The sequence below is a fragment of the Dromaius novaehollandiae genome, chromosome 2, assembly GCF_036370855.1.
Source record: "Dromaius novaehollandiae isolate bDroNov1 chromosome 2, bDroNov1.hap1, whole genome shotgun sequence".
Classification (NCBI taxonomy): Eukaryota; Metazoa; Chordata; class Aves; order Casuariiformes; family Dromaiidae; genus Dromaius; species Dromaius novaehollandiae.
In genome coordinates, this window is record NC_088099.1 from 56,998,747 (window position 1) to 57,024,694 (window position 25,948).

Genomic DNA, 25,948 nt, shown 5'->3' on the forward strand with positions numbered 1-25,948 from the left:
TGGGCAGAAGCTATTTGTATTTTCTAGAAGGAAGCCTTTGCAATTGTTTTTGAGAAGGCTTTTGAAAATGGAAGGTAGACAGACCCCCTGCATGTGGTTTCTGCAGGGTCCGCACTGGCTTCTTTGCCTCATAGTTTAAGAAGAAGGTGAAGAATTAAGCACTAAAAAGTGAATTGTGCTTGGGGGGGGGGCAGCTGTTTCTGTTGGAGATTAGTTATTGCTGCTTCTGAAGTACTCGGCACTTTTCCTCTTTAAGTACACTTACTTATATCAGAGTCTTGGTTTCAGTTGGTTTGTTTGTGGAATAGCACACTAAAACAAGATAAGACCAGATTCTGTTATGCTTAATACAGGTATGTGGCAACTTGGCACATGGACTTGTCTTTGCAAAGCTGTTGCTGCTGACTAGTAGGTTAGCTCTGCGTTCTCATTTTGTCTCGCCTTATAGGTGCTTCTAGTCTGAGAAGGGCAAACTTATTTCTGACCCAGTTTCGCAGTGGAAGCTTAAAATCAAAAAATCATGACAGATGAACTAGTGCTGTGTATATTTTGTTTCTAGATTTTTCCACAAACTTTAGGTAGGAAATACTAACCCAGTTGAATTTTCCTTAAATAAAATGGTATTTTGATGGAGAGGCACATGGAGAGTACATGTCTACCTAGATTGAAGCACTGTGTGGTGGAATTTTGTTTTCTCAAATATTTGTAACCTAGAATAATTGTTTACATGGAAAAACTATATTAGGAAAACATTTTATAGCACTATAGTTCATTTTTGTTATTGGAAATGGAATGTAGCAATAAATACTGCAAAAATGTAAATAATTATGCATGAAAAATACTTCCTGCTTTCAAAAGTAGAGAGCAGCAGCACTTTGGACTGCATTTAACCAGTCTCTTTCTCTCTCTTTCCCTTACTGCTTCTTTTCTTAGGTGCTTTTTATCTGGTATTTGAATATATGGACCATGACTTGATGGGACTGCTGGAATCTGGTTTGGTTCATTTTAATGAAAATCATATAAAATCATTTATGAGACAGCTGATGGAGGGCTTGGCCTATTGCCATAAGAAGAACTTTTTGCACAGAGATATCAAATGTTCAAATATTCTACTAAATAATAGGTATGAATATTATTTCATGTATGTAAAAAGTTGTATGTTAAGAACATCTTAAATCTTTCATTTAATCCTCAGAGTTCACCTGCTGCTTTAGGTCACTGGCAACCCCCCCCCCCCCTTTTTTTTTTTGATTGCCTAGTTTCTTTAAAACCAATTGTAAAATATTAATCTGATTTTACAGTTTAACATTGGATCCTGCAATTATTTGTTAAACTTCATCTGTGTTGGAATAGCAGGATTAAAACTGAAATGCATTAGGTTACACTAAAAAAAATCTGAGTACAAATATATTAAAACAGAATTTTAGGAAATAAGTGTTCATGTGTGTTCTTTTTGCTATCTCATTTCAAAATGAAGTATTGATAAGCTGGTTCTTTACAACATAATTCTGAGATCGCCATCAGTCTGCATAATGCTTTAAAAGAATATTTGACCAGACGTGTTCAAACTAAATTCTATTAATTTTGGCTTGCAATTATAGCCAACAATCAAATGAGGCTAAGAATATTTCTTACTCTTTTAACTAGTCGTGTTTACAAACCAAATTGATAAACACACTTTTGTTCTGTGCGTAATGACAGCAAAAAAATCCCCCAAACTGCTGTTCACCATCAGGAAGGACATTGAGAACAAAGCAGACAGAATTTTGCTACTGTGTAAAGTTTTGTGTCTGTATCTTGAATTCTGTGTACAGTTCTGATCCCTGTATTTCAAAGTAGACAAAGTAGAACTAGAGCAATGCAGAGAAGGACAGCTGAGGGGATGGAAGGAGACACAAGAAAAAAGCAGGGGCTCTTCCTCATTTTGGAGAGGAGGTATGATTGGGGCTTACAAAATCATGAAGATTGTGGATAGCTTTAGTGCAGAAATGTTATTCACCAAATCCAGCAGTTCTAAAATCAGGGAGCAATTGTAGAGACTGGTAAGAGATAGGTTTAAAACAGATAAGAGTACCCTAAGAGACCAGGTGGCTTCTAGGATTTGTTGTCACAGGAGTCTGTCAAGGCAGACAGTGTCAGGAGATTCAAAAAGGGACAAGACAAGTTAATGAACAGCATCATTAACAGATACTAAAGGGAATAGATAGGGATACGTGCTCTAGCACCCCTAATCCAAAGATTGCAGGTAGCGGTCAAGCACAAGGAAGATGAGCCTTAAGTGGGCAGATTCATATGTTCTCCCTGTTAATCTGCACCTGCTGCTGTTGGAAACAGAATACCGGACAAGATGGATCATCGGTATCACTTAGCAGGGCCCAGTTTTGTCCCCAGTTTTGCCCTACTTCAGTTTTTCCTTTCTTCCTCCTGTTTTTTTACAATGATCTAATGTTAGACTGTCTTCAGTTCTGGATCCCATGGTAGTCCTCCCAGTTTCTGAGACACCGACCCTTGCAGACGTGTATGTGTCTCCACATCTCTCACCTTGCCCATGCTCTACCCGTTTTTTTTGGTTTTGTTTTGTTTTGTTTTTTGTTTTTTGTTTTTTTGTTTTTTTTTTTTTTTTTTAACTTATGGCCTAATCTTCAGTGTTGATGCTGATGCTGTGCACTTTTGGGAGCTCAGGAGCTGAGATATAACTTGATGGTAGAGAAGAGCTCATTACAATAGAGGCAGTATTTTCTGTTGTACCATGATCTCCCCACTTCAGGATACACAGTGCTTTCCCCAGGATACTTTCAGAGCATCCTTAGAGGTTTCCATTGGAGGAAGAAAAAATTGGTCTGAATAATTTTAAACCAATGCCTCTTAAATCCCATTATCAGTTACAGCCTAAAGCCAAACACATGGATTATCTGTTTTTTAGCTATGCAATTTAAATATCTTTGGTCAGAAATTCATTGGTAATCCAGAAATACATTATCTGAGGAACAAGCTTATGAGCTTGAGGGATACCTTCTTTGCTTCTGGGAAATCTCTATGAAATGTAATAGCAATTCTGAGCACATATCTGAGGGGAAAATGCAATGGAAACTCTAATCTGTATGTTTTTATATCACAAAATAGTAATTCTTACACACAACAGCAAGTCTTACCCTAATTTGATGAACTAACCTGAACTTGCATTATTTGAAATTAACAGGAGTTTTAAAAGCTCAGAACTTAACAAAGCAACAACAACAACAACAACAACAACAAAACCCACTTCCACATTCATTTCATGTGTTAGAAATGTGCAGATAGCTTTCTGTATAAAATATCCAAACTTTACGGATGGTGGGGGCATGTTCAATAGTATGTGTTTTGTGCAGTGCCTTTCAGCTATGGAAGAGGCCAGGCAAGAGCTCTGTGTGTTTCTTCCATTCTTCCCCTCCTCAACTGTAGGAAAGCTAAAGAAGGGCTTGGGAGCGGTGTCATTCACAAGTTGGCCACGGTTGCAAAAAAAAGAAGCACTTACCTGGTCAGTCACCCTGATTTAAAGGCCAAATTTACAGTTTTTCAAGAGCAAAATAGGACATTGACAGCTTCTTACAAGGAAGCATGACTGCTGATTGTCATTTGCTGTACAAGTGCTTATGCTGGCATTATTTCATCTACTAGGCATGAGAAAATGGCAGGTTCTTCCCTCAGATTTTTACTGCAGTGTTGCTGATTTGGATGCTTTACAGTATACACCCAGAATTGCAATTAACATCCTGTGATATAGATGCCATTTGAATATTTTTTTTATTTTGCTTACCTTTCTTTAATATTAAGTCAGTTAGCGTGTTTGTTAACTGGAGAGAGGCACAGATTGTAAGATATTTTCTCCTCATTGATGTGAGTTAGTGTTCAGTTGCAGCTGTCTGAAAATCTGAAATTTAACCTCGTTTTGGGGAGGAAATCTAACAGGATTAACCACTGAATGACTCTCTGCTTTTTCCACCAGAGGGCAGATTAAGCTTGCAGATTTTGGGCTTGCTCGGCTGTACAACTCAGAAGAAAGGTAAGATGATACCATAATGTGAAAACACGTTTAGAAGCTTGATTTCTTACGTAATTCTGAGTATTACGAAGGCCAGAGAAGACGGCTTTTTTTTTTTTAAGAGGAGATATGATACTGCAACATACATGATTGCTTAAGAGAATGAAAGAAGTGTGTATGCCTTGTACTGCATGAAGACACAAATTTCTCTTTGTGTAAATATATTGCCTTTCCAAGTGCTCTGGATAAATAATTTTAGAGAAGAGACATGAATAGATTGGAAATGAGAGGTTGCAGTTCTGAGTAGGCTGCATTAGGATGTAGGTTTATACTTAGTATTAGTTTCTGGTCCTGTAAACCTAAAACATGTATTTTTTGTTGTTATACCTGGGAAAGGTTTATTTAGGAAGAGGAAAGTGAAATTCTTACGCTTCTGGGATTAATATTGACAAGAATCAGTGTACAATCTCTTTTTAAAAGGCATTAATTTTGTGTAAGATTTAACCTTAAATTTGAAGAGATTGATTTTATTCTTTAGACAGTCAGTCATGCTGAATTTACTGGAAACAGATATGAGTTTAAATAAAAAAAAATTCTGAAACTTCTTGTGACTTGTGCTTCTGTTGTTATTGGCTTCAGTATATTTGTAATTAAGAAACAGGTGCATAGTTGATATGATTAAGAACTTCTTAAATGTTCATTGTAATGTCTTATATTTGTCGCTTGTGTAAGTGGTAATATACAGAGCTGAATTTTCAAAGTTCAGGCTGTATATTTATTATGCTAATACATACGTCAGGCGGTTGCATACAGAGAATATTATACATAGAATATTTTGATTTCTGCGGGCCTGAATTGGAAAACAGTACTCTCAACGTTGGGTTTATGAGTATATTGTCTTCTCACAGAGCTTTGAGCTTGTTGATGGTGATGGCAGTTTCATCATCCTCTGTGCTGTTATTTCAGGAACATATGCCTAAGTACACTTACAGAAACTGTTGAGTATAGTAGCAGGATAAGATCATCTTAAGCAGCTGGTGGGCAATGCAGTTTCTCTATAGAGATATTTGTAGTAAGATGGATGGATGCAATCCTACCTCACTATTTTAACGTGCACCAAACTGACCCTTTTTTGCTTTGGTTTACTGTGGCTGTTCTTATTTATTCATTTATTTATTTCAATTTTGTTTGTAAAAGTAAGTGTTCTTTAAAAGTTGAAAGATTTAAAGTTCAGTGTCTTTATAGTGTAAATAACAGATTTTACTATATATAAAAATAGCAATATGGTTACCCCATTTATACATCAATGAAACAAAGATTAAACTGTACTTACGCTGGCTAATAGAACTGCTTGTTGAACTTGGGATGATAATTAGAACCTGATTAGTAGATTTTGACAATTTCTTTGTCATGCAGTTTCCTTTTGAATAGCTTCCGACCTGCAGTTACAGATACAATTTAATGTACGCCAACAACTGTGTAATAGCTGCTGTTTATGTATTTTACATTTGTTTCACTGTTGTTCAGAACTGCATATTGTTCAAAAGGGTACAGAATTTAGTACAAGCATAATGGGTAGGAAATAAAGTTTTAATGCAAAGTAAGTTCCAGTTGTTTATAGTTGTGCTCCTTTAAATAGTATTCCTTGGAATTAGTACATTTGGAGTAAGGGATATGACAGATTGTGTAAGAAAACATCTGTTCAAACAAAATGCACTGCAAACTAGTATATATACCGTTGGTGTACCTGTAGAGAAAGTCCATACCATGTAAACATTTCGTAGAGGAATGTGTGCTTCAGAAATATGGTAAATGATGGGATTGTTTCCAAAAGCATACTACATTTTCAAAAATGAACTGGGGAGTTTCTTCCTGAAAAAAGACCTGAATGCTTTTTTGGAAATGATAACACTGAGTACATTGTAAGAGCCTGTTAGGCTTTTATGCTAAGATTATTCAAATACCACATTCCAGGTTACTTTGCTTTCTATTTGGACTTACTTTGTACTGATAAGAGTGAATTATTAAAACGGAAAGAGTTTTTGGATCACTTTTAAGACATCCTGTTTGGAAAGAAGAGATAAACTAGTGTCTGTTTTATGGCTTCCATCCTGAACTGTTGATGGTGTTTCTTGGCCTGTCCATGAGAGTTTTGCCTAAGATAGGGGAATCTCTGCTTTGGTGTTGAGATTGAAAGGATCATTCACAGCTACCAGAACTTCCAGTTAGAGACTTAAAGATGTTGAAATATAGGAAGCTATTGGAAGTGTTCAATCTTTGAAATCAAAGTTGTTGAAGAGTGGAATTCAAGAGACGGGCTCTGTCTCTTTTGTTCCTGCTTACAAGAGGAGAGTGACTTTTTCCTCTTTTTTTACATGCCTGTAGAGATCCTGGGTTTATTATTCTAGTAATCAATAGGTGCTGAGAAATTACTGGTTTTACCCAATCAGGTTCTTCTGTTGAATTGATTAGCAGTGTAACGAATGAATAGTATTGGTATTTAAATGATAATCAACATACAGGCTTCACAGAGCATTAAGATGGCTCTGTGATTATTTATATCTTCGAGGTCTATTTCAGGCTGTCTTTTGAACCGTCTTGGGCAGACAGTTGTGTTTTGTTTTTGTACAATTGCAGGACTCAAATTAGGAAAAGGGAATGGAAGATTGTAATGTTCTTAAACAGCGCCACAGAAGTAAAGCCCTCAAAATATCTTTCAACAGTGAGATCATAGTAAAATGATAGTCCTTTTTTTTTTTTTTTTTTTCCTCCCCCCAACAGCCGACCATATACCAACAAAGTTATTACATTATGGTATCGGCCTCCTGAACTTCTGCTTGGAGAAGAAAGATACACGCCGGCTATTGATGTCTGGAGCTGTGGGTAAGAATTTCGTATAGAAGTGTAACAAGCATAACAACACGCTAAAAATAAATCTTAGATGTTTCTGTCAATCTGTGTTGAAGCCATAATGATGGAATTATGCAAAACTGTTTTACAGCTGCATCCTGGGTGAACTTTTTACAAAAAAGCCAATATTTCAAGCAAATCAAGAACTTGCTCAACTGGAACTTATAAGGTAACTTGCAGGCACTACCAACTGGTAGGTGCCTCATAAACTACCTTTTTCCCTCCCCCCCCCCCCATAAGTATTTAAATCGGAGATAATGCCCTGCTAATATTTAGCAACACTCAGTTATTTGTTACCCAAAGTGAGGATGATAGTGATTTTCAGGGGCATGTAAAGTAAGAGACTTTTGATCAGACGCGGGGAAGATTTTTTGTAAGTTTTCTGTGGCCATAACAAGGTACAGTGGAACAGCGAGGTTTTTGTAGTGCAGTTGGAGTTGCCTTTTACTGAAGTTGTAAAGCAGGGCAGTCAAAACGCCCATTCTTTTTTAAGAAGGTGTTACAACAGCTTCCTTGCAGCAAATCAAAAGGAGAATATGGAGAATAATAAAGACAAGTAGGTGTTTGGGAGGAATAGTTTTTTTGCATGCTGCTGGCCTTCAGCTCTTGCTGCTACTCTTTCACATACATGCACCTGGGCTTTATTTTTGGTGGGAATATTTCTCTTCCCTTACAAACTGCCAGGCACTCTATGGAGGTAAACTTTCCTTCCTCAACCCAGTAAATCTTAGGATGATACTTATATTACTCAGTGGAACCAGAGCCTTTTTTTTTTTCCTTTATTCAGCAAGCAAAAATTTTGCTATTGATTCTGATATCATAATTGACCTTGTAAGTGGGGAGAGGTCCTCTTCCTAGAACAAGGGGAGAAGAGGGTGAGTCCCACAGTATTTACAGACTCTGAAGAGTAAATGGTCAAAATTACTAATCCTTTTTATTCATTTTATTATTTAAATCTAAATATTGAGATAGTTTTTAACACAGTTAAAACAATAGTATATTCCTATGTAATGTATTATTAGCTGGTCTGGAAAAACAAAGTTTTTCAGGAGGTGCAAAGCATATTTGTGGTCATTCTCTATAAAAGAATAAAACTTGTGTTATGTGTTGAGGTTTTTCTACTTTTGACCATTAGATGGCATTGAAGCACTTAGGAGTTTAGTCATTTGGGGTCTTCTGTGTTTGCATTGCAAGTCTGGTACTGCAAACTAAAATTTTGAGATTTCCTTCTCCTGCTGGAAGGAGACTGGCAGCTTTCTACCTGATTTATCCTCTTTGTTGATACTGTGCGTTTTTGGATTTTTAGTACATCAATTCTATTTTATTGGCATCTCTACTGCCATTGTGTTACAGTCAACAATTTTGCATTTATCCTTTCCTAACTTTAAAGTTCAAAGATGGAGTGCAATTAAATTCTGGTAGGAAAAGCTATTTTTTTCCCCCTTCCTAAAAGTTACATACCCTAACAAGCATAAAAGTAGATTGGTCTCCATAGTGTTAGGAAGATAACTAACAGATGATAAAGTGTCTTGCACTAACCATTTAAATGAAATTAACGGAGGAGGTGAACTGTATTTGCAAGCTGGTGCCTTCATGACTGGCTGAATCATAGAGTCTTAAACCTTACGTAGTATGGTGAACTCCAGCGCCTGCTCTTCTCAGAGGTGTGCTGTTGGTCAACCCATTCTAACTATCCTGGGTTGGGCAAAACAGCTGGGAGGGAAATGAGAGGACTGAGGTTAAGGCAACTCCATTTGTGGAGATGGATTGGGCCTGGGACATAGAACTTATCACTGAAGTAAAAATATACAAGTTTGCTAATGGTCAGATCTTACTTCTACCCTTAAGCCATATTGAGATTCTGCCCCCCTGCCCAGTACATCTTCTGTGGCAGCTAAATTTTCTTTATTCTTAAAGTTGTCAGTGAAAAGTGCTCTTCAGGCATTTGGCATATGTCTGTCTTTGACATGGGAGCTAACAGCATAAAAGTAAGTCAGAGCTCTAAACCTGGCATATGCAATTCTCCAAGTCAAATGTCTAGAGTACTGTCCAGATCTAGTTGGTTAAGTTTTCCATTTTTATAAATCCAGTCATTTTTTTTGTTATTGCAGAGGCCTTCCTCTAGGCAGGGGGAGAAAGAGACACACACAGTGGACTTCTAAAAGGAAGTTTGGTCTGTGAAGAATGGTGATCTTTCCTGCACAATTCATGATTATTCAATGAACTGTAGAGAAATTTTAGCTAAATTAGCCTGAACATGAAAACTGTCGTTTGTTTTTGTATTCACTGTATCTGTTAGAATTAAAATGACAGCTGTGCTCGCTTGTGTTTTTGGATCTCATATCCTTTTTTCCCCTCTTTTTGGTACAGCCGAATTTGCGGGAGTCCCTGTCCAGCAGTGTGGCCTGATGTTATAAAATTAGCTTATTTCAACACAATGAAACCAAAGAAGCAGTATCGTCGAAAACTGAGAGAAGAGTTTGCTTTGTAAGGATGAAGAATTAGTTTAGCCAACTATAATAGCATTCAATTTTCCGGGAACACTTATGATTTTCGCTGTTTTCTAGAGGCTGACTGAATCTAGTTTGAGTGTAAAGAAAAATGACTTAAAGTCCTTACCTTTCCCATGTTACCCACAGAGCTCTAATTAATCCCTATTTAATGGGAGCTTCAAGAAGGGGGAAGAAAGCCCTAAAACTTCAGTCACCTGTCAGCTTTCACCTAAACAAACATTTGCTTTCCATGACGGGTACACCTGCTTTTTGTCCTTGTCCAAAAACCAGCTTGGATTACTTAATTGCTTTTTATTAGGACAACTGGCTCCAATTAAATATGTAATCTGGTAAACATTACAGTCTTTTTGGTCATAAATTCGTTCAACACAAAAGAAGAGTTATCTGCGCCATATATTCTAAAAAGGTGCCAATGGACTAGTTTTGTGCAAGTATCAAACATGAAAATTATGGAAAGCAGCTGTAAGTTTATTTAAAATGATTTTTCCCCTTCTTCAGCTACTTTGTGGTTTAGGAAAATGTATCATCCTGTCTGTACTAATTGGCCTTATGTTTCTAAAGCAATAGAAGTATTATCTATAGACCAATCAAAATTTAATTCCCTCTCTGCTAAATTCCATACTATACAGTAACAATATAGTCTTGGTTTAAAAGGTGTTTTTTTGTTTTTTTTCTTTTCTTTTCTTTTTTTTTTTGTTAAGGATGATGCTTTAAACAAGTAAACCATACATAAAAACAAAGCTAAACAATTGTTTACTATCATGTTTTCATAAGGATTGCCCAGGAAGATCTCATCCCCCCTCCCCCCCACTCCCCTCATCCTCCAAAAATGCTTGCACAGGTAATAAAAGGTGAAGTTTATCTCAGCTTTATCATATTCCCACCTACTACCCAGTTCAAGCTGTGTGGGTTTTGTTAAGATACAGGCTATCTGAGGAGTGATTTTTCAGTCACCAGTTTGGAGGTGGGTGAGGTATGTATTAAAACTTTGTATGGAAGTGTGTGACCCAAAATACAGATGTGACACTTTTCCCAATTCTGTTATTCTTGCAGTATCCCACCAGCTGCACTAGATCTGTTCGATTATATGCTTGCTTTGGATCCCAGCAAGCGGTGCACAGCTGAACAAGCTCTTCAGTGTGAGTTTTTGCGAGATGTGGAACCATCTAAAATGCCTCCCCCAGAGTAAGTAATTCCTTTGGTAATGTTGGTACTTACCTCTACAAAATGGGAACCTATGTTGATTTCATTAAACTCACTGTGTTTCAGTTAAAGTAGCTTGTGGCAAAACAAAAATGTTAATGCATTTAATTGGATAATGACAGTTCTCCACTGAAAGCATCATGCAGTTCAGTGGCTCTTGGATCATGATAGCAATGGTTGTGAGGGTCTGTCTGAGACTAGTTGGGATTTATCTTGGGATTTATTTTTACCAGAATTAGTGACCTTGCTGTGGTACCATTTAAGAAAAAAAATCCTGTATATGAATGTGTCTCATGTTGAAAAAGATAATTTATTTTTTGTTTTTTTCTAAGGTGCAGTGTACTGCAATGTGCCGTAGGGTGTTTGCAGTGGCTAAATAGTTTAATCTGGGCAAATCGTGTTTAAACAGGCCCTGAGAAACAAACAAATAAGCATTACAGAATCTGTAGGTTTAATTTTCCCTCAATATGATTATCAAGACATAGAACACTTAATATTCTTTGAATAAATTGGACCTGCAAGGCATCCTGTAAAGGTGAATGAAACAACTGATGACTTCTTAATTAGTTACCTACAGGGAAAATTATTTGAGTTTTATCTGAGAATTTTATTAAAAGCTCTTGGGACTTACCTGTTACAGAAGGTTTTTCCTAATGGTCCTAATACACAAGATTAAGAGGGTTTTTTCATTGCCTGAGATTTCATTGCCAGAGGGTACTTTTCATTGCCTGGTATCACTATATGTTATCACTGGCTGAATATCACTAATCAGCAATCTAAATAGTAGGCTATTCATTGAAATCTCAGAATCACTAATACAGCATACTGCTTATATGCAATGTAGAGTAAGTGAAGGGGAAGAAATTTAGTTTTCAGGGGCTTTAAAGTGTGTCTATTTCAGAAGTTGATTGTTCTCTTGGAAGAATATTGTCCTGCTTTCAGGAAAGAAATATAGCTGTTCCTTTAAGGAAAGTGACAGTGCTGATTGCAAGGACTGTAGGATATTAATGCTGTACCGTGACCTATGTTTTTCAGCCTGGTTGCATTAAAAAAAAAGATGCATGGAAGTTTGAGTTGTTTCTGGGTCAGTGTTGAACTTAACTGCTGGAACACATCAGCAGCGACTTGGAAGTCAGGAAGCATTGGGTCTATTTAAGATCCTCTGATCATCTATTTTAATGGCTTGCTCTCACAGTATTGAAAAAATGAGCTGTCTCAGATCTCAGCAACATGAGGTCACATAATATATTTGGGCTTTGGGCTTCAGTCAATGCCAGAAGATGAAGCCCAGTTCATTACTGGTTTCTGGGCCTCACATTATCATACTATCATGCATGAGGTCTTAATGCAGCAGCTTGTTCTTCATTTGCTTAAATAGCAACTTTGGCTGTTCTGTTTTCTGGCAAGCATGCAGCTTTTGTTTGTTGGATTACAAGTTGTTTTGAAGCCTTAAGCTACACAATTTCCTCTTTTGTAAATAAGAATGCAAGTTGCAAGAAGGTAACATTGATTATCATTTCAAGATATATGTTCCTTTTATCTGCCAGAGGGACCTTGTTCTTGTGAAACAGGCAAAGAGATTTCTCCTAGAAAAGCATTCGTGTGATTGTTCTGGCCTTGGGTATTTTTTGATGCATTTCCAAGTTCCAGTAGGCGCACCTTTACAAACCTTATGTTATGTATAATTTCAGCATTTATTTTACTGTGGTTAAAAACCATAAATAAATTTCCCTGGTCAAACTAATAATCTCTAATCATTCTTTGCAGCCTTCCTTTGTGGCAGGATTGCCATGAGCTGTGGAGTAAGAAACGCAGAAGACAGAAGCAGATGGGCATGACTGATGACACAGCAGCAACTAAAGTCCCTAGGAAGGATCTGTCTCTAGGCATGGATGAGAGCAGAACCAACACCCCACAAGGCATGCAAACTTCTTCCCAACTCAAAACTCAGGGCAACTCTAGTGTAGCACTTGGTCAGTAATATTTTTGGTTTTTATAATTATCTACTACTTGGATTGCACATCTAGAAATTTTAGATGTTATTTTCAGAGTACTGACATCTTCTGGATTCTTGAGGGAGAAACAATATTGTAAGTTAAAAAAAAAAAAAATCTTTGTTTCAGAAGATTTGCCTTTGCTTTTGGAAACCAGGAATTACTTTTAAGTTTTACTTAATTTTTTGATCTGGACAGTGTCAAAGCTCTTAACTACCTTGCTGTGTATTTTCAAGGAATTTTATTCCCTCTCATTTACGGTTTTTCTGTAATTGTACAAGTCAGCCGCTGTTCTAACCGAGGTCATCTCAGTCTCCATAGACTGAAGGAATTTTATTGGTAATGATAAATTGACCAGAAAGCAGCTTTTAAAGCAAACATTGCTCCAAATAAAATAGATGCCTGCAGCATGTTGTGTTAGTCTTCAGCTCGCCAAGTTGTTGGGGCTGAACTTGTAACTTAAAAAATACTGCTATAACAAGAAGTAGCTGCCTCTATAGCTTGCACAGCTAAGCATAAACTTAACCCAAGTGTCTTGCTTGGAGACCAATTTTACAAATACAACATGAAGAGTAAAGTAGCCATTTTCTTATGCAGGCATCACCAAACTGCTGAGTATTCTCAACAGGCATGTTTTTTTAACTTGCAGTCTGAAGCATATTTATACTGTTCCTCATTAGTATGTAGAGCGTACAGGGTAACAACATCAAATGGATACCTCATAAGTTTAATTTAGACCATTTTTGGTTGTGCAAAGTGACATTAAATCCAATGGCACTGATTCAGGAGCCCAGCTAAAGACAATGAATGAGTTCTCTGGGCATGCAAATTCTTCGATACTAACCACCTTGTATCAACTCTTCATTTAATAATAGACCAGAGCTCCAAATAACACTGTGCAAAGATGTAAAAGTATGTTCTTCTGATCACTGAAGTTTATTACCTCTTGCTCCTCTTCCTCCTGTTTCTCACTATAACCCAGCTGTGGGCCTCTGGCACTCCTTACATTTACGCTAAAGTTTTGGCAGCATTTTCAGACATTGCTTTTGGTAGCCCTTGGAATTATTTTCCCCCACAAATGAAAACTGTATAGAAGCTTAGAGAAACTTCTATATGGAAAACTGTATAGAAGTTTACCTCTGAAGGGTAGCAGTTATTTTCTTGGTGCTTTTATAACAGGTGGCCTGTTAACAGACTACTAACCTTATTAATCATTAATACTATCCAGGCATAACAAACTAACCAAATAGAGAATGAATCATCCAGACATATATTGCACATATGTACATGGAAAAATAATCCAGGTAGAAAAGGAGGAACTTCAATTTACAGTGGAGTTCAGACAAGTTAGCATAGAGGTGTTTCCTGTATTAAGCAAAGCACTTCATGAAATCCTGAATATACTTTATTTAAAATCCTTCATTATGCACACTAAAGAAGTCAGTGCACAAGTGCATGCTTTGATCAAAATCATTGCATTTGTTTCTGAGCCAAAACAAAAATTTGGGGTTAAAAATGCCTTGGACCAATTGCTAATGTTCTGATCCATGAATGAGACCTCTGGTTATTGTATTTTATAATAATTGTAATTACAATTATAATAATCATATTGTGTTTTATAAGGAGCTATGTAGAGCTCAATAATTCTGTTGTGGTAGAAACTGCCAGGCTTCTCAGAATACAGTTTGCTTCCAGAATGGTCATGAAACTAATCAAAGAATTTGGAGTAGGTAGATTAAAAAAAAAAAAAAAAAAAATCTTGGCTTTTTCTGCTAAATTTTCACTTTGAGAGTCTGAGAGAATTCTTTATCTTTATCTTCCTTGTACTTTGGGCATACCATCAATAGGTGTCACACAGTCAACTGTAAACCTGATTAAAAGTCAGCAATATAAAATATTAGAAATTATATTTTTTCTGTATTGCCAAATACAAGGTTTCTGTTATTTTTTCTGTTTTAATTACATTGGTTTATTTTACTATTTTTTCTTATTTGGCAGAAGTGTAATTGAAATTTGAATGCCATAAGATTTTTTTTCTTGTTGAATTTTCAGTATTCAGAACAGTATTCAGATATTCAGAACAATATTCAGAACAGTAACACAGCAGATATTTTCTGCGTGACCATTTTTTCAGACTTGACTTTGAATCTGGCATGAATGAATATATTGATATACTAGCAGAAAGGCAGGGTAGAAGAGGACAGAATGTACTCATATGGATCAGGCTTTCAGAAGTTCAGAGCTCTGCCAGCACAGTTGCACTCACTTGCTTTTTAATTTTCCTTTCTTCTCCAAGTCACCCACTCGTGGAGCATGTTAAAATCCATGCTGCTTCTCTTCTTTTAAAATAAACTAACACAATGCGTGTTTGATAATAAAAAAAACCACTTTGATATTCTGACTTCCTTATTCATATTCTTCTTCCTCACCATCATCTCCTCTTCTTTGTGGCAAATAAACTCCCTTTCTTTAAAGAAATTGTGTATGATCACGAACCTGCATTTTCCTGCTACTTGATGGTTGACTTCTTGTCCTCCAGACTCAGTACTTGTTACCTTTTTCAACTCTTTTGCATTTGTGCCACTAACTTCTGGGTCACCTAGAGCCTGGTCAGTTGAGCAGGTGTTAGAAACCAGATGCTGAGTTCGACTGGGCCGGAATATAACTGGAAATGTGTTTTGCAGATGGCCACATGTTAACAGAGAGATGCGATATGTCCGAGATAGGAAATTTTGTGAGGAATTCCAATCTTAGAGCTGCCTAAAGCAGGTGGCCTTAAGCCCCAGCTTAGATGTATTGTGGAAAACTGAGCTCTGGCTTGATGTTTCTCATCTGTCCAGGTGTGTGTGCGCACCGCTTGTAAGTCATTTTCTTTGTATTGGATCTTACTTTTCCATTTCCTATAGATACACCCCCAAAGGCAATTAATCTGTAAAAACATTCCATTTCAATGTTGTCCAAAGCCACGCTTTGCCGGTTATGTCAGCCATGCTAGATTAGTCTTAATTTTGAGTTTCTGAAATATGACAGTTCTAAATAATACTTAAAAAAAACCTTTTTTGTCTTTAGCAAAAACAAGCACTGGACAGCAGTTAAACCAGAATGAAGTGGCAATCCTGCTAAACCTGCTACAGTCTAAAACAAGTGTTAATTTGGCACAGTTTGCCCAAGTGTTGAATATTAAGGTAAACCCAGAGACTCAGCAGCAACTAAATAAAATAAATCTTCCTGCTGGAATTTTGTCAGCAGGTGAAAAACAGTCAGAACAGCAGCAGCAGCCGCCGCCGCCTCCACCACCGCCGCCAGAACAGGAGCCTCTAAAACAGCCGACCGTCACGCAGCCTCCTGTACCACCCACTCAGCTGAGTCAGTCTAAAGTTGAGACTGATGCTGCCCAGGCAGCCGTACAGAGTGCGTTTGCTGTTCTGTTGTCTCAGTTAATAAAGGCTCAGCAAACAAAACAGAAAGATTTTGTGTTGGAGGAGAAGGAGAATGGATCAGGAAACGAAATGTCATTGCAACTCAGGCAGCCTCCAGAGCCCACCACTCCTGCGTCCGTCAGCCGGGACGACGTGGAATCTCCGGCCCCCATTTACCCGCATCTGATCAAGTCACTATATACATCTGCAGGTACTGAAAGCCTTTATTGCTCACCAGCAAATACCTCGAGCAGTGGAGATTTAACAGTTTGGGGATAGAGAGTTAACATGCTAACCATATGGGTCCGTGTGAGTATAGGGGACGTAATAGTTAAACTGATTCTTCTTTTGTTGCCTTTCACATCTGCATAACTTTCAAACTTAACCATCACTCTGTTCAGGTCCAAGCCACTGTGCGTTTTATTTCTGGTAGGGTGTAAATGCCTGCTTGGCATTTGTGTCTTATTATAACGGGTATAGTGCAGACACAGTACAAGATAACCCCTGCTGTATGAGGGATACAAGTACTTGTAGTTTTTCTGATGAAAAAGGGTTTTTTGTTTGGGATTGTTGTTTTTGTTGTTGCTTTAGTGGTGGTGGTGGTGCTGGAAAAGCCTCATTTCTCTAGAAGGTTCATCAATTGAATTTACCAATTTTGACTCTGCTTTTGGATAAAGCCCATTTCGGGGATATTTTATTTTTTCTCTTTTTATGCTGACTACAGCAATTTGTTACTGTCAAATCCTGTAAGTGGTTAACTGTAACTCTTACTAAAGCATATAGTTGAAGATTTCCTTTTGGGTACAGTAATGGCTTCTTTGGTTTTCTCAAAGTTTGGACCTTTGATTTTCTTGGCTTGCTATTTCAGCCATATTATGTTGTAGTTTATATATTGCTCTGTATTGCTTGTAGCTGTTAAAAGAAATATTTTGAAGTATTTTGGGATTTTTTTTGAGGGTTGTGGTGTTTGGGTGTGGTGTGGGGTTTTTGTTTGATTGTTTTGTTTTTAACCTTAATTTTTGGCATTCCCTGGTAGGGTGGCCCTCTGTCCCTTTCTCAAGACTTTTCCAAGTGGGTGCTGTTGTCCACACCTTTTCTGTTCCCTCTTTGAACTTTCTAGTGTGTCTGTCACTCTAGTAATCTTTTTATAGGAACTGTAACATTTTCTCCAGCTTTGATTGCTGAGTCATTTTATTTGAAGGAGATGCTTGCATCACTCTCCTGAGGCAAATAAGCTGTTGCCTTCTCCAAAATAATTTGCCCAACTACCGCTAAGATGAAATAATTAGCTAATTAGAATTGAGCAACAGACCTCTGTAATGGCGGAGAATGAGTCCTTTCCTTTCTGGTATCATTATCGCAGATTTTTATTCCAGAGCCTTTCTTTTTTGTCTGTGTAGGTCAAGAGGATTTGGTTAGGCCGTCTGAGATGAGGCTTCTGAACCGAACGCCCGAACAAGAACGCCCTCGCATCTTGCCTCCAGACCAGCGTCCCCCAGAGCCACCAGAGCCTCCCCCTCTCACTGATGAAGACCTTGATTATCGGACAGAGAACCAGCATTTGCCTATAACTAACTCTTCAGGAACAGATCCTCATGCAGGAGTGAAAGCAGCTCTTCTCCAGCTGCTTGCTCAGCATCAAGCTCAGGCAACAACAGAGGAGCCGGTACAAACGAGTGTGGATTATCAGGCTAGAGACACCTATGTGACAGGCCCAGACTACAAGGATAACTTTGGATCATCTTCCTTCTCATCTGCCCACTATGGTAGTAGCGATGGAATAGGAAGTGGATCATCAGGAGCATTGGAAAGGAGGAGCTTCCTCGGAAACTCAGATATTCAGCCTTTGGATAACTACAGTACTGCTTCATCTCACTCTGGTGGTGCGCCTCCTCCGTCTGCCTTTTCAGAATCCTTTCCCAGCTCAGTAACTGGTTATGGAGACATTTACCTCAACACTGGTCCCATGCTGTTTAGTGGAGACAAAGACCATAGGTTTGAATACAGCCACGGCCCAATCCCAGTCCTGGGAAACAGTGGTGACGCTTCCACAGGGCCAGAGAGTACTCATTCTTTGCCCACAAAGATGCACAACTATAGCTATGGAAGTAATTTACAGGAAAATCCTAGTGGTATCGGCCACATGCATGGACAAACTTGGACTTCTCCTGCCCAAGGACCTGGCTTTTCCCAAGGATACAGGGGACACGTTAGCACATCTGCAGTGAGAGGGCGAGGCAGAGGATTACCATATTGAGTATCTGTTTTTCCTCAGGCACATCATTTTTATCTGGAAAAACTTTTTGTTTTCTAGCTGCAGTTTAAAGCAGCACTTCAACAGACTTGAATAATGTTAATTCAACAGCTTTATTTTTATGTGGAAAAGGGTCTTGCATACAGTAGGAAAATTTAAAAATGCTTAAAACTCATGCTGTCTGAAAACTAGATAAATTGATTGTACATGTTCACAAACTCTAGTTCTGAATTTTATTTTGTATTTTGGCAGTTTTAAGTGGATGCTAAATTTAGGGACATCAGCTTTTTATGGCACTCTTTCAGATCTTCTGAACTATGCACATTTGTGCTTTTTTTGTAAGTTTGGACCAACTTTTATGTAAAAAAAATTTTACAACAATCAAAGCAGGGCACTGATTTATTTGGTATTTTTCTTTTTACAGAACTACCTTTAGTCAAAGGTCACTGTCAGTCTTTGCACTGCTTTCAGTGTTATTGTGGAAGGTGTACTTTGTGCTCATTTCAGATAATAAAACACAACCTTTCTCTTGATGCAAAATTTTATAAATATTTGGTCAATGTTATTTTCCTTTTCTTTCAAAAAGAAAAAAAAGAGAATGGATGTTCTGGTAAAATGTTCTCTCCATCTCCCAGGCTTGTTTATATAAAAACTGTTTTACTTGAATGGTAAGTGCCTTAACATGTAAGCTTAAGGTCTGCAAAAATTTGGAAGTACTTCATAGGTTGATATGAAAATTAATACCTGAATTTAGGTAGTTAACATGAAAATTCAAATAATAATAGGCAACTCAAATAGGTCGTAACATTGTGCTGTTTACTTCAGGTGGGCCGGTTAGTTAGAGACCTAATCTTGTCTTGATGAAGTGACAATTTCCAAATCGAACTTCCTAAGAAACTATGAAAGTGAGGAGAAGAATGAAGAGACTAGTTTTTCCCTCAGCTCCCTCTTGGAGTTGTATTAATTGTTTTAGTTCCAAATAAGCTATACTTTACATGTCCTTACCAAGTGTTGAAATAAGTTTTCTCTTAAAATGTCAACAGCAGTAGTTACTTTACTTTGTGTGAAAAGCTGACACTGTCTTCTTTTTACCACAAATACTGTGTTATGGAACGTAACCAAAGGAAAAATGACCAGTATTTAAAGCAACAGTAAAATGTTTTGCAGTTGTTATAATTCTCTGTAAACTGTGATTGTGCCAACTAATCATTTTTATATCTGCTATTCCACAGAACATTTTAATTTTGGAACTGAGTCTCTTTGAACAGCAGATAAAATGACTGTAGTTTAAAACTCTTACCAAGAACCACTCCTCGTATTAATTATAACTTCCAGCATGTTTTTTTCCTTTGACAAGAAGTGGTCTCTCTCCTGCAGAGAGGAGGTATGGTTATATTTTGCATGTAAGTAAAAGAATGTTTTAAAGCCCATATTGGAAACAATTTTCCAACTGATTATCCAGTTGACAAATCGTTACCTTATGTAACTGAGTGTTTAATTATTACTTTTTAAAAAGTAAAATTTCTACTTACACTATTACAAATGTAGTCTTGTCAGTGACTTTTTGGATTTTCAGAATAGAAGCCAAAGTTGTTGGGATTTTCTTTGGTTTTGATTTAAAATCCTGGTTCTCATTTATGGCTAACTACCACATTGTAGCATATGAAGAACTCGCTTTGCTAACTAGGTAGTGTTCGAGCATCTAGCAAGTGAGGAATGGAGAGTCGTGTTGCTTAAGATGTCCCTGTAAATTTGACGGTTGCCCTCACGAGGCGCAGTAGAGAATCCTGCTACCTGAAAATAAAATCAATCAAGAACAAAAGCTTGTGACCTGAATAGCCTGTATTTAAGAAAACAAAAACTTTATGTGAATGACAGTGTGCTGGAAAGTTTTTCTTGAGTAAGAACACCTTTTCTGCTGGTAAATAATTATAAAGGCAATATCATTAGTGTCATTTAGGAATGGACAGTGTCAGCTATGGCTTTTTGTTTGTGGACCTTAGAAAAAATAAAATTCCACAATGTTTCAGGGACACAAAAATTGTTTTTCAGATTCTAGCAGAAGACTTTCAAAGCCCTTAGACAGTCGTCATTACTAAAAATATGCAGTTTGGTGTTATTCTACTGCACTTCAAAGGTAAATGCAGGTGATACTTCATTAAAAAAAAAAAAAAAAAAAAAAAAGAAAGCAGGTAAGTCCAGATAGAAAGTAGATCCCGAACAATGAGAACTGAATGATTTGACCTTCAATACAAAACATAAGGAAGATTCGATATCTTCTACTGCTTCCCTTTTGGAGGTAAATTTTCAAGTCATTTAGGTCACCTCATTTCATGCAGAGAAGCCAGTCTTCTCCTCTGAATATGTTTTAAAAAAAAAAAGAAAAGAAAAGAAAGAAAAGACAGTGCAGTTTTATTATTGACTGACAAAACTGCGATGTTGTGTCATTTCATTGACATTATAGTCTTCAGATACTAGAAGAAAGCCAACAGCAGTAATCTCGACTATGAAGAACTGCAAGGATTAGATGGAGTAGACAGTTGACTTCCAGATGGGTCAAAAACAAACTTTCACACGCTGTTGCTGATGCCTATTGCACAAAGACTTTCTTCCAAATTTAGTTTAAGGATTACTACTAGCCTTTGACTTTGAAAACTATTTGCCTGCGACAACAGTGTTGGTATAATTTGGAGGGAAAGTTGACTTAAATTTTCCATATGCGGTAACTCTGAAGAGATGACCTTCTCTGCGACCAAGGGGATCTCCTCAGCTCTGTCACTGACAGCCTTTCCTCCTGGGCAGGCGGGGGCTGCGTCGGGCAGCGTCTCTGCCTGTCTCTGCAGGGTGCCCCTCAGGGGCTGCACCCCGGCACGCTCACTCCTGGGCCCCGGGAGCTGCTCGGACCTGCTCCCCGGGGACCATTCGGACCCCCACTGGCTCAGTGCATTGGCAGTGACTTAGACTGTAGGTCCGCGTTTGTTAGTGCCGGACCCGTGTGCTACTTACCAAAATGTCTTTTGAATTAAATCGCATTATGAGGTGCTTATGTCAGTTCAGAGTTTTGCCCTTTTGAACAAATTTCACTCGGCAGAGTGGATCTGTGCTAGCCTGGCATTTTCCATCGTGTGGCTGTTGCATTTTTGATCCAGTAGCAGGCATCCTAAGCAGCGCATTACATTTCTGTGGAGCAGTGGCTTTAGTTTCTTTCCCCCCTATTCCTTTGGCTTTACACTGTCTGTGCAGCAATTCCAAAGTGTGCTACAGAGACCTGGACACTACATCAAAAAGTAAGTGTTGTGTGTTTGTACTTCTAATTAAACATAGCAAAATACTGTAATCATGGACTATCGAGTAGTGAGTATTTTATTATTTATATTACGTGGTCTTTAGCCATACCAAGAGGAAGAAAATGAACACAACTGGACTGGTATGACCATGACTTAAAACACTTAAACTATTATAATGCTTATAATTCAGCCAAAGGAAAAGGAAAGAGCTTTTATCCTGGATCACTAATTGCTGTTGTTACCTTGAACAGAAGGAACGGTGGGAGGCGGGTATAAAAAATACCTGTATCTTTAAATGTTAATATAATTTCTTCAAAGATAATTTTAAAATGGCAAACTTTTATATTTTCTTATTTTCCATAAAATATGGTCTATATTAAATTTTCTTCTTACCGCAGTAGTGTAAGATGCTTTATATAAGCAGAGGTGATAAGTGCTGTAATGTAAGTTCTTGAGGTTTTGAGTGTTCTCCTTTTGCTTGGTACTTGTGGCTGGAGCCAGTTTCACTTTTGATGAAGTTGCAGTTGGGTCGGTTGAATTGACAATTGTGCAGTAAAAACTGAAGTAAAATATTGAAGTAACATAGGATACCTCTTTTCTGCAGGCAAATTAGATCTCAGACCATGAATTTTGTTTGTAATAGAGAAAATCTCAGATGTACTTCTTGTGTTCTTCTTTTAGTTGATAAAACACTTGTGTGTTACATACATTTCTCCATTCTGTTCTCTATTTCACCATTTTGTACATGGGGAAGTATTGGCTATTTCACTTCTTGATAGTTTTGGAATGTTCTTCATACACAGAGGTGTGTCATTAAGTAAAAGAATTACCTGAAAACTGATTTGATTCTGTATTTAAAAATTAAATGACCTTGACCTTAAAGTCAAACTAACTTTTGCTTATCAGGGTGAAGAATACTTTATTGCAGGAGTTATTTGAAGACAACGTAATTTAAAATAATCAAACTGTTATGCTTCAGCTTGCTTACTCTTTGTTATTTTAAGCCATTTGTATATAAAATGTATTGTGCAGCCTGTAAATAAAATACTGTGAAAACTTAAAGTTTATCATAGTTTTCCCTCTCTGGATATCAAATGGCGTTCCAAAAGGATTGTGGGTTGAACGGAATTTTTTTTTTTCAATATCCAAATAAACATAACTTTCAGTACGTTAAAATTTTGCAGGTTGCTCAAGAATTATTTACTGCTCCACTACTTTTCCAAAGGAAAACCGCAGATACGCAGCAGTAGGAACGCTTGTTGTTACAGTGCTTGAGAGGACCTCTGGTTGATGCTCGAAGCAAGGGAGAGCGTAGGAGCTAGCAGCATCGGTGCTGCAAGGGAGGCCGCCTGCGAGGGTGTGGGCAAGAGCGACAGCCCCCTCAGTTGGTGAGAGGCTGCTGCTGTTTCTGGCACATACCGCTTGAGCTTTTTAGGACAGTGGGGTGTGTATGATAGCAGTGTTGCCGTAGAGCTGTCCAAGCAGAGATGCAGTTCTCCAACACTCTCTTTAACGCACACATCATCCCCTTTAAAGCATAGGAATTCGGAAAACAAAGAGCCAAGTATTTTCAGTATCTGGCTACGTGCATAAGCTGCAGCTGAAGCAACATAAATCAAACGTGACTGCCAGCAACTGCTCTTTAGATGCCAGAGGCTTGCCAGCTTTTTTCTGACTGTATCAGCTAATGTAGCAAAAGAGATTACCTCTTCCAACAAACATTATCCAAAAACATGCTGTTGGCCATATCCTCTGTGCTATTAAACCTCAAGTCAGAAATACCGCTGCTGTCATCGCTTCGGGGATTTGTTGCTGATTAAGTTAGAAGGTAAATGATGAAGGGGCAGTAGGAAGTTATGCAAGCCAGCACCAGTTACGTAGCTGTTCTTTGGCATTCGGGTGACAAAATGCGCAGCTGTAGCCCAAAGAATCTTCTTGTTTTGGAAGAAACACTTTGGCAACAGCTACGAGGAAAGTCTAGATTTCTTTGTTTGTTTTTGGATAAATGTTTTAGGCTGTATTACCTAGGATGTTGATGCACACATAGCAGATGTGTGCAACAATTTCTAGTTGTCTGCTCCACTTTTCTCCCCAAAACTGCTATTGCACCTAGTAACGTAACTTGCAGTTGGCACTAATTCATTCTGCTGTGCTGGGGTATGAGCATGTAATGGTTCGAGAGCTGTGCTGTGTCTCGCTCTTTGAGCCGTTAGTGCCACTTGGCCCCCAAGCTATGCAAAAGGGTAGGGTCAGCAAGGCAGGGAAATAATTCCAGTTCAATCCGTGCATGAATCGATATCCTCAGCTGCAAATAAAAATAGCAGTACATCAAGGAGACTACAGTACAGCAGCCCTGTATCAACACAGAACGAAGGTGCTAGGCTGTCTGTGAGAACAGTGGCGAAAGAGGAAACCAACCCTTTAGCGTTAGAGCTGTGAGTTACTGTGGGTTAGCTTTGAAACGTCCACGAACAATGCAATTTTGCTTCTGTTAAATTAGATCAAACAGGATTAGGGTGCCTCTCTTTCTAGGGAATGTCTATGCTCCATTTTTGACAAACTATCCAGAAGAAAGGGATTGTATTCACCAAACTCCCACGTTACGTGGAAGAGTGTAAGTGAGAGTTCAGGATTCTTGGCAGCCACAACAAATAAGCGGAGAGAGAATTTGATAAATGAGGAGAATTGTTTCTTTTCTTGGTCAACTGTATTCACTTCCATGAAGCCTGAGGATTTTATTTTTAAAAGCCACTTGCTCATTTTGGCTGCTTATTTCAGGGTTTTTTTTTTTTTTTTTTTTTTTCTTATTGCCCATGTTGGGAACTTGCAGCTAGTGTGATTTAACTCCAGGAGAGCTTGGGAGTTTGAGTCTACTGTAATGTTTTCTTTTCTTCAGGTATAACAGCACTTGCTAATAGGCAGTCCTCTGATCATTTTTCACAGAATGGCTTTGATTGTGCTCAAACAATTCCTGTGTGTATTTTGGATGTACTATCGGTGTGGCAAATCCTCATAACATGATGAATGCTTCTCTAATAGGACTTCTTTCAAAGAGGCTTTGTAAAGATTTTTTTTCCCCAATTTTAAAATACACAGTGTAAAAGAAACATTACTAGCCAGAAAACTGTAAATGGAAGTGGGAGCTTTACAGCAGTCAGCCTGGGAGCTTCTAGTCGCTACCTAGCAGAGATCTGCACCTTTAGTAGCGGAAAGCTACGTTCTGCCCTGAAGGTAAGTGAGGTGTATTAATTGTTTCTGTGGGTCGAACTGGACTTCTGCAGATGTCTGTGTCTGCCATACTGCTCGCCTGCGCGCTCAGATACAGCGTGGCTTGCTAGAGAGAGTGAGAACTGAGTGCATCATGTGTGGCTCTGCTACAGAAAGGGGCCTTTTTTGCCCCGTTCCCACACACCTTTTAGAACTGTTTTACAAATCCGTAAAACATGTGAAGTGCTTTTTCCTCCATGTCAGAACATGCTACTTATACTGGCTTTTACATGTTTTCTGTGGATTTTATTTTTCCCCAGGTGGTGGTGGTATGGGCTTACTGTCGTCCGCTTAAATGCCAATGTGCCTGCCCTGCTGTGGAGGTTTCTCTGGGTGTTAGTTTCCAAGAGCCGATGCTGTTATCCTTTCTCCATTTTGGGAGAGGGTTTGGGAGGGGAAGGGGCTGTGTGAGGAGCTGGAGAGAAGCCTGATATACTGGGGGAGGGAGGGGATGTCCCTGAGCAGAGAGCAAGGGGGAAATCATCACTTCTGTGCCCAGCAAGGCTGCTTTACCTTCTCTCTCCTTCATCTTCACCAATTGCAAAAAGGTTTTGCAGGAGTAGTTTCAAGGTGGGCCGTGGGTTTAGGACGGTGGGTTTTTTTTGGTTTGGGGGTTATTTTTTGGTTTTCCTTGATAGCTTCCTTACCAGTATCATCCTTCTGGGAGCTTTTGGACTTTAGAAATTGCTGAGATACCTCCCTAACTTAACTTTCCCATGTTTGCTGAACTGCCAAGTGTTGCACCTCTTGGCTTGCGAGGACCCTCTCTGTGCCCTTGCCCCTGGCAGCTCTCCCGTTTGGGTCCAGCTGATGAGGGCAAAATGCAGGACAACTTACAGGGGTTAGGACAGCATGCTTCTCCCATGTCTTCTCTCACCAGTGATCTTTTAATAGCTCATGTTAGAACTTCCCAGGGGAGTTAATCTACTTCCAAAGAATTGTGGCCTGCAACCTAACAGCAGGCGGAAAAACAGCTCCCACACAGGTTTTTTGTTTGTTTGTTTGTTTAAGGAAGAGACAAAAATTCACACACTGTAGATTTTACTGGTCAAGCCATCTCTTGGGCTGCTTCTGTAAATG

General features: G+C 38.4%; 1 protein-coding gene across 6 annotated transcripts in view; it reads left to right on the top strand.

Annotated features, from left to right (window-relative positions):
• Nucleotides 1–22,663, top strand: part of CDK13 (cyclin dependent kinase 13) — a 55,537-nt gene extending 32,874 nt beyond the window's left edge. For 2 of the 6 annotated variants that reach the window (XM_026121443.2, XM_064506597.1), the window contains 9 exons: nucleotides 934–1,123; nucleotides 3,986–4,042; nucleotides 6,803–6,904; nucleotides 7,023–7,100; nucleotides 9,302–9,418; nucleotides 10,498–10,629; nucleotides 12,415–12,620; nucleotides 15,711–16,271; nucleotides 17,461–22,663. In XM_026121443.2, the coding sequence (XP_025977228.2) occupies nucleotides 934–1,123; nucleotides 3,986–4,042; nucleotides 6,803–6,904; nucleotides 7,023–7,100; nucleotides 9,302–9,418; nucleotides 10,498–10,629; nucleotides 12,415–12,620; nucleotides 15,711–16,271; nucleotides 17,461–18,317 (2,300 nt within the window). In that variant the 3' untranslated portion in view covers nucleotides 18,318–22,663. The remainder of the gene's footprint in view (nucleotides 1–933; nucleotides 1,124–3,985; nucleotides 4,043–6,802; nucleotides 6,905–7,022; nucleotides 7,101–9,301; nucleotides 9,419–10,497; nucleotides 10,630–12,414; nucleotides 12,621–15,710; nucleotides 16,272–17,460) is intronic. The other 4 variants (XM_064506598.1, XM_064506599.1, XM_064506596.1 and 1 more) reach the window with 4 other exon arrangements.
• Nucleotides 22,664–25,948: the final 3,285 nt, after the last annotated feature.